Source organism: Urocampus carinirostris, chromosome 13, assembly GCF_059441175.1.
Source record: "Urocampus carinirostris isolate Australia breed hairy pipefish chromosome 13, RoL_Ucar_1.0, whole genome shotgun sequence".
Classification (NCBI taxonomy): domain Eukaryota; kingdom Metazoa; phylum Chordata; class Actinopteri; order Syngnathiformes; family Syngnathidae; genus Urocampus; species Urocampus carinirostris.
Window position 1 is genome coordinate 9,924,425 of NC_142361.1, and position 14,204 is coordinate 9,938,628.

The 14,204-nt window shown below is 38.8% G+C and overlaps 1 protein-coding gene and 1 pseudogene across 2 annotated transcripts in view; both read left to right on the top strand.

Moving 5' to 3' along the window:
- Window positions 1–14,204, top strand: part of LOC148353698 (SH3 and PX domain-containing protein 2A-like) — an 88,528-nt gene that overhangs the window by 36,369 nt on the left and 37,955 nt on the right. For both annotated transcript variants that reach the window (XM_088351318.1, XM_088351319.1), the window contains exon 6: window positions 4,211–4,242. In XM_088351318.1, the coding sequence (XP_088207444.1) occupies window positions 4,211–4,242 (32 nt within the window). The remainder of the gene's footprint in view (window positions 1–4,210; window positions 4,243–14,204) is intronic.
- LOC148353699 (U2 spliceosomal RNA) lies at window positions 2,336–2,614 on the top strand (annotated as a pseudogene).

Genomic DNA, 14,204 nt, shown 5'->3' on the forward strand with positions numbered 1-14,204 from the left:
GTTGTTTAAGGTTCACTGAAACAGTTGACTGTTGTTTGAAGCATTTGAGTGTTGGAGAAGCGCAGTCCAAACACACCCTCGTATCCTTATCTGACCACAGATTTCCCGCTGGAGTGCGCCAGGTGTCATTTCACATTAGCGTTACTGCGTATTTGCACACTGCCATGCTAACCCATCACGATCCACATTTACACAGACTCATTTAAAATATATAAGTATACTTTAATGAGTGCAATTATTCGATTCCCTTGGCTTTAGATCACTGATGGTAAAAATAAAATTTGCATTGAACCTACTAAGTAGAAAATTTGTGTTTGTTTAATAAACAAAACGTCAAGACAAACTATGTGATGTGATTGAACGAGAGTTTTTTATCTTAATACTACTCTGACAGACTTAGCCAAAATGTTTTATACATGTTGTTTTTTTTTTTCAATTATTACCCCTATTCATGGCTGTTAAGATGTTGCAAGGTGACTTTAAACTTTGGCTAAGAAAACATTGTTGTCATCTGTAACATAATGATACTTTTTAAAGCGTCCTGCATTATACTGTGATCACCTTTAAGCATCCAATTAGCTCAGTTTTATCATATTTGTACCGTATTTTCCGCACTATAAGGCGCACTGGGTTATAGGGCGCACCCCGAAAAAATAGTTTTTGGTCCAATTTTTGACATAGATAAGACGCACCGGATTATAAGGCGCTACAATGGGAACGTGGACAAAACAGTCAGATAGTTCAGTCCAACTTATTACCTTCTTAACATTCCCAAAGCTTGCAAAGAAGCAAATACGTGTCGTAGACACGTGCGGATGCGGTGTCCGTACGATGTCACTTAAATGCGTCATTTCAAGTATCATTCGGAAGGTTAAAGTCTTGGGATTCAAGAAATGCCAAACATTTCTTAGTTTCTATTTTCATTTTCGCTCGCAACTTTACTGTGCATATGACAATAAACACTTGGAATTGAGTTTAATTTAAAAATAGACACTCCATTCCATCCATTATCTGCACCGCTTATCACAGAAACATCGAGTTCAGTCTGAAACAAGATACAGGGACAATATAAAACCCGAAGTAGCTCACCGAAGTCGTTGTGTTCATAATAACGTGCAGCCAATGTCCTCTTATATCCGTGAGGGTAGTAAATCCAGGAGAATAAAATAATTTCAAATACAGAATAGAAAAAAATGCTTTCTCCATGCCGTCAGCCACGTGCCATAAACATTCATCTTTTTTTTAGCCAATTGCAGGCTTTGTGTTGCCGTTTAAGCCAATGCCAGCCTGTAAATGATAAAAAGGATCCGCCTCTTGACCTCCGAATAACTTTAGCCAATAGTGATCGATTCAAATGATGATTGACACATTGGTCAGCCAATGAAACGCCGGTAAATAAATCCCAGCATACACCGTTGTTTTGGCCAATTGCAGGCTTTGTGTTGCCGTTTAAGCCAATGCCAGCCTGTAAATGATAAAAAGGATCCGCCTCTTGACCTCCGAATAACTTTAGCCAATAGTGATCAATTCAAATGATGATTGACACATTGGTTAGCCAATGAAACGCCGGTAAATAAATCCCAGCATACACCGTTGTTTTGGCCAATTGCAGGCTTTGTGTTGCCGTTTAAGCCAATGCCAGCCTGTAAATGATAAAAAGGATCCGCCCATTGACCTCCGAATAACTTTAGCCAATAGTGATTGATTCAAATGATGATTGACACATTGGTTAGCCAATGAAACGCCGGTAAATAAATCCCAGCATACACTGCGTACTACTTGGCGTTCGTGGGAAAATCGAGTCGGCGGCTGCAAGTTAGTTGGAAAACTTTGCAATTTTAAAATTTATCCATAAATAAGGCGCACTGTATTATAAGGCGCATGGTCAGCTTTTGAAAAAAATAAAGGCTTTTAGGTGCGCCTTATAGTGCGGAAAATACGGTACTTGATTCTTTTATACCTTGTAAATCAGTGGTCCCCAAACTACAGTTCGGGGCCATTTGTTTGTAACGGAAATTAATCACTGTTTATGGCATTGAGAGTGGTGAACTCTTACCACTGTGCCATTCACATGTTTCAAACATGTTACAATGGCAATGAATTTGTCACTGTTACAATGCCTAGAGTAGAACAGGGGTGGTCGGCTCTTTTCATGAGTACAAGTTAGCTTACAAATATTGTATGCGTTGTTCCAACTTTGCAAAGCCAATGTAGCGCTCAGAGTAAAGATGGCTTAGTTCAGTATACAAGGGGGACAATTTCCACTGCAGTTTACTGTCAAGGTGTCACACTAGCAGACCCTGTTTACCAAACACTTGAAATAAATGAAATCAATGTCGCTTCTCGGCCTTTTGGCTAAGATCAAGTGTAGTATTCATTGTAGAGATCTGCTTCCAATTTTTCAGCCTAATGTAAGGCTTTGATGCCAAGTCCTTAGCTTGGCCTTGATGCTAGGTCCTTAGCTTGGCCTTCTTGGCCTTGCATGGCCTTTTGATGCTAGGTCCTTAGCTTGGCCTCTTTGATTTTTGCATTTCGGAGATGGAATATGAGCTTGCTCTGTCCACTCCACGCATCGGCCCGGTATTGCAGTACCTCCGGGAACGGTGCATTCGCAATGATCGCAGCAAGGCTTTAGGGCTAGGACCTTAGCTTGGCCTTTTGGCTGAGAGTAAGTGTCCCGGCTCCTAGGCTTTGTAGCGTATTATGAACTGACCGATAACGGATAATGGATAATGAATAACGAAGATAGATCAATAACCCTTAAAAACTCCAAAAACCTCACATTGCCAAATAATCCTTAATATGGAAGTTCGTCAAATAATCCTTGTTCACTGTTGAGACAATTTATGATGAAACTCCACAAAATAAACTGTCAACTTGCAAAAATGCCAGCCAATCACTCAGAGAAATTTATTGGGGAAGCAGTGGGTGTGGACAAATTTGATTGGATGAGCAGTCGGCGTAGGCGGATACCTGCACACACAGCACGCTTCCATCTCTCTAGCACACGCCCACTGCGCTGAAGGGAAATACTGTTCAGCCAGAAACCTTTTATCTGCTCTATTTTGTGACATATTTACAAATAAACTGCACCTTGTTGTGAAACCATTATTTACGGAAAAAATGAAGCTCAAAATGAGGCTCAACAATCTTAAATAACTGCGAGAGGGAGACAAGTTTAAAGTTTTATATTCGTAGGTATGGGACACAGTTTCTGGCATTATAAATATTATTTCATAAAATGTATTAAATCATCTAACATTACATAGTGAAATAAAATTTGCAGAAAAATTAGCTTTTGTCTAAAGAGCAAGTTTGCCGGTTCTGCTAAAGTGTGTCTTAAAATATACGGTAAGGCTCTCTCTCCCAAAAAATAAAAATAAAAATCATAACATTTTGTTATCATGGCTTTTTGAGTACAAAAACCCCTGGAATAGGAGAACAGAATCGAATATTTTGTCATTGTAACATTAGAAACGCTCAACAAACTTAACAGTCGTCTCTGGTACTGTGACTAAAATATTGTGATATTGATAATGAGTTCAATTGACTACCTTTTCACAAATTATATATACAATCTGTAGTGCTCTGATAACTAAGCTCAATTAAGATCATAGTCCTGGTAAGACTGTGCATGGTACAATAGATTCTTTACTTTATTATCCATTTTTGCTGAGAAGAACCTACAGAGCGTTGTTTGGTTACTATTTTTTTCCATAAACAGTGTTGTTATTTTTTTTTTTGACTTGTGTTTTTGAAGAATCCAGAGAGGGTTATTTAGTTTTTATTTATTTAATTAATAGTGTTTTTACATTTTTCCAGACTTTTGTTCTGTGAAGAATCCAAAAGTATTATATGATTCTGGAAGTCAAGTCAAGTCATATTTATTTATATAGCCCTTAATCCCAAACTGACCCCGACCCCTCGTCAGCAAAGAGAAGAGTTATGTGGCCCCACAGGAAAAAGCTTGGGGACCCTTGTAGACTTTTGAAGCCCTATACACACTATGTGGTCTCCAGTTAAGTTCTCCATGCATTCCTAATGAGGGTTCGGTCTGCTGTGTTCATGCCAACCGCGTTGAGACAGTCCCATAAATAGATTGTGCTAGATTCACAGCCTGGATTAATCAAGCTGTATCAATTGCTTAGTCTGGATTTGTGAGCTCAAACCCGACAATGACCATTTCTCTTTGGTGTTGCTTTTTTTCCAGGGACTATGGAGGTTCTGGCAGACGCAAATCTGGTAAGCATCTGTTTATAAAAAGTGAACTTGTGTGTTTGATCATCTTGGATTTTAAAGGCTATGGCTACCGTAAATTGTGTTGTATTGTAGTGCAGAACCTTTTTGTACTTTTGAAAATGCATACCAAATCGGAAAAAAATATGCCAATGCTTACATTTTTGTAGATGCCCAATTGCCTATATTCATGTTGAAACCGTGTGAGAGCTTTACACTATGATCACATAGCTTTATTCCATTGCCTGACTGCAGTACATTGCTCTCAGCTTTGAGCTGTTTTTCCCCCCAGAGAACAGTGAAACACACAGAGACAATGAACACATCTCTTTTAGGCGCAAAAATGTGGACAGCGGCCAACACTCCTTAAATTCTGCAACGGCAAAGACTGGACTTGGTTTCAGCCCAATGTACAAAAGGTCCAAGTCAACATGCCATTTTCGTATACTCTCTCCCCACTAAATAAGATTTAACCGTTTTTTTTTTTTTAATCTCATGAATTGAAAGTTATTTACAACATAAGACATTTATTTTGTGACAGTCGAGGGCCCCTCCAAATGCATTATGTAGTTCAAATGTTTATTTTTTTCCAAGAAGTAAGTAGATAGAAACAGGTTTAGTTAAATTACGTGTCAAGCTCATGACCCTTGGGTCATGTATGGCCCGCCACATCATTTTATGTGGCTCGCGAGACAGTGCTGAGAGAAGTATAAGAGAAAAAAATTGCTGCCTCGCGTGAAACAATGACTTTCAGTTTTAAATAAGTCTACTGAATGACGCTGAAGCTAGCTGTCACTCGCAAAGCACCTACCGCAACTGTAGTTTCTAACTACCATTAAAATAATCAACCAATTAATCAACCAGAGAACATTGAGGAAACTCACCGTGATGTTATTTTACCCAAATGAAGGTCACAGGCGTGCTGTTTAAGGCAATACAAATCTTACATCCCTGAATCACAATTTAAATGTAAGCCTCTGAAAAGACCCTCAGCTCTTCAGCTATGGCACACTTTTTATGCAATTAATTTACTAGTTTGCCCCCGTGAGAATGTTTTTTTCTATCATGTGGCCCTGAGGTTTCATCCATCTATCGATTCCCTGCGCCGCTTATCCTCACCAGGGCCACGGGGGTTTCTGGAGTGCATTCCAGCTATTTTCGGGCAGTGGGCAGGGGACACCTTGAACTGGTAGCCAGCCAGTTGTAGGGCACACACAGACAGACAACTCACTCGCTCATTCACACCTAGGGACAATTTGGACCGGCCAATTAACGTGTCATGCATGTTTTTGGAATGTGGGAAGAAACTGGAGTGGCCAGATAGCATGCAAACTCCACACGGTGAGGCTACGGTAGCTGGACTTGAACTTGTGGGGTGTGCACTAACCACTCAGCCAGGGGCAGGTTACAATCGCACAAAATGTAAATTGCTTCAGGAGTGATCAGGGGATATTTGGGGGCCTCTATGTATGTTTATTAAATAATCCACGTCAGAGTTTAGAAGTCCCTGGTTCAATTCCAGCTATTGGCTTTCCTGTGGGGAGCTTACCTGAGTGGGTTTTCTCAGGTCACTCCAGTTGCCTCCCACGTTACAAAAATATGCATAGCATGTTGATTGGTGACTTCAAATTGCCTCTACAAATCAATGCATATAAGAATGTTCATATTTCTATGTGTGACCTGTGATTGGCTGGTAACCAGTCCAGGGTGTCCCCTGCCCATTGCCCGATGTCCCCTAGGATGGATGAGGATATGTGTTATGGAAAATGAATTGTGAATGAATGAATTCCCCTTGCTGGACCCTACTTTTGGAACCCAGTGACCTGCCATAGGAAAACGATGGCTTGGTACTGGATGGACCACCTGTTTTGTCTCTGTATTCTATCTGCCAAGACTAACGTTGAAGCTGTGTGTGTGTGTGTGTGTGTGTATGTGTGTGTGTTTGTGTGTGTGTGTGTGTGTGTGTGTGTGTACAACGGAAAAGCGGATGTGTGAGAGTAGTGCAAGAGAGAAGAAGAACGTGTGAGTGACTCAGTTGACCATTGGGATACGGGCGTAGGAGGCAGTGGTAAAAGTATGCAAAAGCTTTTGGCTAGCTACTGCACATCGTACTGTTTGTGCATGGATATAACTGTGTCTGTATGAGAATATAGCTGTGCATGTGTGAGAGTATGGTATTATATATGATTTACTTCTCAATTGGCCTCTTCTAGCAATACTGAAAAGCACTCAACAAATATCGTTTTGCAGTTGTGCACATTTACTTCAATTGACCAGATCTGGCACAAAATAAAAAATAACTCTTCTAACCTAAATTTATCATATGTTCCATGGCATAACTCTAGGCAATGAGGAATTCCAGTGCAGGAGAAAAATGGAAACATTACTGCACAGTCTGTCAACTTGTGTGACTGCCGACATTCAGGCCAAGCAAAGCGGTGGCCCTGGAAAGTTCATTATATACTGCTAATTAGCGTTTAATGAGTTTTGCCGCCGTCTATGTTCTTCATGTGTTTATGCGTTTACTGATCTATAAACCTCCGCTGGACATTTGCGGTTAAGCGCAGATGAAATGCTTGACCTTGCTCTGCCGCCAGACTGTGGTGAAATTTTGTGCTGGAGCTTGCATCTTTTATGCTTTCCATAATTACACGGTGCCACTATCCCGCTAGACTGTGCTGAGATTGCGAGCAGTTGCGAGGTTGCGCACAAGAATGTGTTGGTGGGTTTACCTGGCAAGCGTTGCATCTACGGTTAGCTCACAATCGATCTATGTGGGTTTTTTCTTTTCTTTAAAAGTTTTTAGAGAGATTACGTAAAGTGAGTGCTTCAAATTGGCCGCCTAGCATGTGTCAATCTGTTGTTGGCTCAGCAACAACTACCATAGGAAGCGACACAATATTACAATGTAGTTCCATTAGGCTTTGTTTTTATTTTTGTACTGCAAGCGTTGCATTTGCGGTTAACTCACAATCGATCTCTGTATTTTTAATTTTTTTTTTCATTAAGTTTTTAGGGAGATTGGAGAGTAAGTGCTTTCAATTGGTGGCTTAGTACTTGTCAATCTGTTGTTTGCTCAGCAAGTACAGTGGTACCTCTACTTCTGAATGTCTCTACATATGAAAGTTTCAGGTTACGAAGTACCTGCGCGGGAAATTATTGCTTCTAGTTACTCAGGAGTTTCAGGATATCAAGTCAAAAATACAGTACAGTACGTGGTGCTATGAGCCGCTCCCAAAGTTTCCCGAAAGTAAACAAACAAGCTATCACCTAAAACCAGCCTGGCAGCCCAGTGCGCATGCGTGCTCCCAGCGTGCCCTTCATGTCACCATCACAGTACAGAGTTGAAGGACAAGGAGAAGGGATTCCTGTAAGATAGCAGGAAAGAGGATGCAGCCATCAATCAATCAGCCCAAATTAAAAAAATTTTTGCAAATTCCATGAAGTCTCAGAATTATTGAAAAGGAATCACTCGGGAAAAGTGTTGACAGGTCAGGCATATCCGATGGATTGTCAAAAGCAGGCAAAAACAGACGTTATTGGATCAGTTTTTCAAGAAACACTAGACAAAAAGGTTTTTTTTTAATTATTATGATTTATTGTTATTATTTTTATTATTACAAAGATACTCCCAGAACAAATTAAATTCGTAAGTATAAGTACCACTGTACTACCAAAGGAAGCGACACAAAATAACAATAACACTAATTTATCCATTGTTGATGTTTCATTTCCAAACCTGAATGTTCCAGTTTGTTTGCACAACAAACAACTTAGAAAGCTGCATTTTAATTTAGAGTTAAGTATGGTAATGTATTATTATTTTTTTGCCCTCTATTTCACTCAAAGCAGGTGTTTTTTAACATAAACACGAATTCTTATTTGTTGCAGCGGCCATCTAGTCACAAACACATTACCGTGGTTTCCAGACTATAAGGCGCACCTAAAAACCCCAAATTGGCTAGAAATTTAAAATGCACCTTATAACCCAGTGCACCTCATTCTCCCCATTTACAGTGGCTAAGAAATGTGTACAACATTTATTATTATTAATATTACTATTTAGATTTTTTATGGTATACTACTGTAGTTGTGCAATGATTGACCAAATGAAATACAGTAATCCCTCAGTTGTCACGATTAATGGGAACCAGAACCCTTTGTGAAATGTGAAAATCCAGGAAGTATCAATGTTCCTTCATACAAAAACCCAAGGTTAAAACTTACTTCAAGATGACACCCTTACCAGCTTAGAGTATACGACTGTAACAACAACTATAAGTCTACAAATAAATACACAGTACACAGATAAATGAATGATCCTTATTGTCATTATACAAAATTACAACAAAATTAGAGGGCTTATACTTTCAGTGCAAAAAAATAATATAGAGATCATCTGTCTAGCTCAGGGGTCGGGAACCTATGGCTCGCGAGCCATATATGGCTCTTTCTATAAGTACCTGTGGCTCGGAGACAAATTTGATTGCATGCAAATTTTCTCCATCTCGTCCAAAACGTAAGCTACTAATCCTGTTCAGATACACACAATGCCAAACCAAAGCTGACATTGAAATAGTGCTTGGCAGAATCTGTAGGGCACGTTTTTCACTACAATTTACAGTCAAGGTGTCACACGAAAAAAAAAAAAAAAAAAACTCGTTCTGGCTGTACATCGCTAAAGAATCCGTTATATAAAACCTCACTATATTATCTGTCTTCAGTGTTCAGATACCTTATGATGAATCCACAGAACACACTGTAAATACGCCAAAACACCGGAAGAGAACTTAAAGTTATTTGATTGGGTGAGTGGGAGGGATGGGTGGAGCTATGCAAAAAGTGAAAGCACTCCCTCCCATCTCTCGCCCTACGCCGTCTGCGCCATAGATAAGCACATCAGGCTCCCTGTTTGCAGAATGTTGAGACGTTTTTACAAAATAACTGCTTACATCTGGTTTTGAAACCAATATGTGTGAAAAAAAAGAGTCAAAATGAGTTTAACCGATCTTGAGTAATTGCAGGAAAGACACAAGTTTAAAATGGTTTTGGGACACGGGCTCTGGCATTATTCTCTTTTCATAATTTTTATCAAATCATCAAAAATAAATGTGCTGAAGACTAAGCTTTTGTCTGGGGCGCGGGTTTAGCAATTTAGTAAATCTGTCTCATAATATATGGTGTGGCTCTTTCCCAAAATAAAATTAATATATTTTGCTTTTATGGCTCTTTGAGTCAAAAAGGTTCCCGACCCCTGGTCTAGCTGCATGCCAGCATTGGGTATCAAGTTGTCTTCTCTCCCGACGCCGCCTCTTGTCGTTTCCTGGATCCGATAACAATCCACAGAGCACCCGAAATGGCGATCCCATTTCTTTGTGCTCTTCTGATTATCCGATTCCGATTAAATTGATGGATTTCTTTTCAATGTAACAATCCACTAAAATTTAGCTGTCACCGTGCTTTCCAATTTGTTTTGATGGACACATTTACTTGTGCGCCTGCCCTGCTGTTTGACAGCATAAACTAGCCTATTACAGTTGCGCACACAGTCATGCTCACCCAACACACACAAATACAACTTGCCATTCATGATGGTATATGCTGTGTGCTGTCTGCTTAGAACACAATGCACAAAATGTGGATATCAATGACAAAAAACCAATGCATTTAAAAATCTGCAAAGTAGTTAACCAATGATAACCAAAGATTGGGGCCACATAGTAGAAAAAGCATTCTCACCGGGGGCAGATTAGGAAATTATTTAAAAAAAAAATTGTCTTAGCATGAGGGCTGGGTTTTTTTTCAGAGGCCCACAGTTAAATTTTGATTCAGGGATGCAAGATTTGATTACAAAACGATTCTTGAGGTTTTCTTTTTTTTAAAATATATTTTTTCTGAAATAAGATTTATCAACTGTGCATTTGGAAAAAAAGAAAAACAATAACGTAATCATTTTCTATTACAGTTTTTCTAACTCTTGGAAACTCATGCAGAATGGAAGTTTACATAAAATAGCATACACACATTAATTTAAATGATTGCTTTACTGATTTAAAATTATTTCTGTTTTTTTATGCAAATGTTACCTTAATATGGGAACTTAACCTATAGTTTTCATATTTATTATAAAAAGAAGCTAAAGCTTCTTGAAACGTTTTGTATCGCCTTAAACATTGCGCCTATGACTTTAAGGTAAAACATCATCAGGGTGGGTTTCTTTAATGTTCTCTGGTTGATTAATGGTAGTTAGCAAATACAGCTATAGTTTCTAGGGAGTGGCACATGGCTTTGGTGACATACAGTGAGCATATATAAATATGCAAGTCAATTTTAGTGCATCTCACCATTGTCTCGCTGGCCACATTAAATTATGTGGCGGGCCACATTTGGCCCAAGGGCCATGAGTTTGTCACATGTGCCTTAGAGGATTTAGTCTGTAAATACAACTTTATTTACTGTTTTTTATAAAGTTAAAACTCATCACATTTTACAAACATTTGCTATTTCTGAGTCTCTTTTATGAGCTCCCTTATTTCCAGGATGCCGGACATTTGATACTGTTTGACACGTTTTGTGCAACTAGTGAAAGTGAGAAGTCTGAAGACTGCAAGGAACCAGCACGAAAAGAAAAAAACTATGCAGTGCTCGGGAGTGTAATGCATGTGAAAAGCAGATGGAGACGAGGTTCACGTGGCAAGTGGAAACCATTTGAGTGTTGCGCCTAAACCTAAGGGAGCGTGTTTATGTGCGCAGCCTCGCAGTCTTTATTTGAGCTGCAGGCCTCTGGGGGCTCAAGGGCCGTGTGCGTTTGTGTGCGCTTGTATACACATGTGTACGGTTGCGCCTGCCGAAGTGTTTAAACGTGTACTCGTTTGTTTGTTCTATATTTCGGGCGGGGACAGAAGGGTTAACTGATGCATGGGTGAAATGCTGCGTCGATCAAGAGGTGTTTTGTGTTTGCAAATGTATAAGACTCGAAATTGGCCCAGGAAATCGTTAAGGGCAACTGTGGTCGGACAACTTGGCACTGTTCTACCAACCCTTTTCTCAATAGAAGGCCATTGAGTAGTGTGCTTTGAAATAAATCATCCCGTTTTTACGTTCTCATACACAATGATGAGATTCACAGAACAGGAACGATCAGTTTTAGAGGGTCAACCCAGGTTCAGCTTCAGCGCATGCAACTTGAGTCAGAAATGATATCTCCCGGATAAATGATCTGTGCTCCATTGCATAAAATGATGGAAAGTCATACATTCACTCAAATGGACTTTTGGGAAACCATTTGAAAAGATGTCCAATGCTAACTATTACATATTACATCTGAAATATACATAATAGTCCAAGCTGGCATGAATTAATTTTTTTTTAATATAATATGCGTGCATTTCTTTGCTGGAACTAATGTTCATGATAAGCATTTGATTTAATTTTGATATAGTTGTCTTTAGTAACTAAGAAATTAAGGAAATTTCTACTTAGTATTCCAATGTTACATTACTAGCACGGGAGGTTCTAGAGCAAGGGTTTACAACCCCAAATGTTAAAAGAGCCATATTGGACCAAAAAAATGTTTGGAGAAGCATAAATTAAAAAGCTTTAAAAGGCAACACATACTGTATATACGTTCTGTTTGTATCTATATCATTCAGAACACGTTAAGAATGTTTGTGTCATGTTTTTCCTTCTTGAGAAACCATATATTTTTCCATTGTCAAGCATTTTGTTAAATGCAGCAGGTAGCCACTAAGAGTCGCCAAAGAGCAGCTTGCGGCTCCAGAGCCGCCTGTTGACCCTATTATAGAAGTGGCATTACTGCAAAATGTATGTAACAAATTTCCTTTAAAAAAGTATTGGATGAGCATGTTTCATACCCTTTTCCCTTTATGTTAAAATACAAAAAAAAGGAGTTTTTATTTAACTTTGCTACGTGGTTTAAATTAGATACTAAAGTTGTGCAAAATGTACAAAAATGTCCAGGGGACAAGACAAAAACGGCAAACCCTCATGTTATTGAGTCCACAAAAAAGTCTAAAAAAACAAAAAACAAAAAAAAACCCGTTTTATTTGTAATTTGGGGGTGTTTCAAATACTCCAATAAACAATTGAACCTATTTATTGAGTACAATTGTAAATAAATACCCGAAAGAGGACATTCACAGGGTACTTCTTTTCAAATGCTGCCTTACAGTTACATCTACAGCTAAATAGGGCAATAGTTATCCAATATTTTGAGACCCAGATAAACATAATATAGCAAAGTTCAGTTTGAAGTTCAGAAGAACATTAAACGCGTAGAAAACAGTTTTTCAATCTTGGATGCCGTATTTTCCGCACTATAAGGCACACTGGACTATAAAATGCATGGAATTGAGACTACAGTAAGAGCTACCATGTTTATTTGAGTATAACCGTTGGGTTCTTTATACACTTATGGCTTATAAAGGAGCAAACCATCATTTGCAACAGGAATTTAACCTGGGCTGCGGTGGTGAAGCCGCCAACACCTATCCACTAGACTACCAGTGGTACAGATGACAGAAAAAAAGTCACTAGAGCTTATCTCATTATCAAAGTATTTTTGCTCACAATGCCAGATACACTAATTTTCATAGTGCTTTTTTATGAATTCTGGAGTCTTTCCAATGTGTTCCTCTTTGTATGTTGACGTATTAAACCAAATCGCAAATAACGCACAGATGAAGAAATGGAGACTGGAACTTGCATAATGCAGAATAAAATGTACTATGCAAATCAGTGTTTTTACATCTGTGAGTAAAAATACTGTGATAATGAGATAAAACTTTTCGAATGTCATTTGTATCACTAGTAGTAAAGTGTCGGTGCCTTCAACGCCATCACCCGGGTTTGATTCCCATTGCATACAATACATTGTGATTTTGGCCAGGGATGATTATTGATTGATCAATCATTGCTCAAATACAGTCTTATACTGTAAAACAGGGGTCGGGAACCTTTTTGACTCAAAGAGCCATAAAGGCAAAAAATATTAATTTTATTTTGGGAAAGAGCCACACCATATATTATGAGACAAATTTACTAAATTGCTAAACCCGCGCCCCAGACAAAAGCTTAGTCTTCAGCACATTTATTTTTGATGATTTGATAAAAATTATGAAAAGAGAATAATGCCAGAGCCCCTGTCCCAAAATCAACAAACATACCACTTTAAACTTGTCTCTTTCTTGCAATGACTCAAGATCGGTTAAACTCCTTTTGACCCTTTTTTATCATACATATTGGTTTCAAAACCAGATGCAAGCCTTTATTTTGTAAAAACGTCACAACATTCTGAGAATAGGGAGCCTTATGTGCTTACCTTTGGCGAGAGATGGGAAGGAGTGCTTGTACTTTTTGCATAGCTCCACCCATCCCTCCCACTCACCCAATCAAATGACTAAGTTCTCTTCCGGTGTTTTGGCGTATTTACAGTTCTGTGGATTCATCATAAGGTATCTGAACACTGAACACAGATTACATAGTGAACTTTTATATAAAGGATTCTTTAGCGGTGTACAGCTAAAACGAGTTTTTTTTTCCCCATTTTTTTGTGTGACACCTTGACTGTAAATTGTAGTGAAAAACGTGCGATATATATACTGCGAAGTAATCGTTTACTAGTAAGTTTCGGTTTGGCTTTGTGTGTAACTTAATAGGATAGACGAATCAAGTTTTGGACAAGGTGGAGAACTTTTGCATGCAATCAAATCTGTCTCTGAGCCACAGATACTCGTAGAAAGAGCCATATATGGCTCGCGAGCCATAGGTTCCCGACCCCTGCTGTAAAACATCGTCTTTTAACAGACACCTTAAAATACTGAATGCAATTCCAATCTTATCCACTGTATTCTGTGTTAGATAAGACACACTGACTTATAAGGCACACTTTCAAATTTCCGGCCAGATGGGTTTTTTTTAGTGTGCCCTGTAGTTCGGTAAATTTGTAA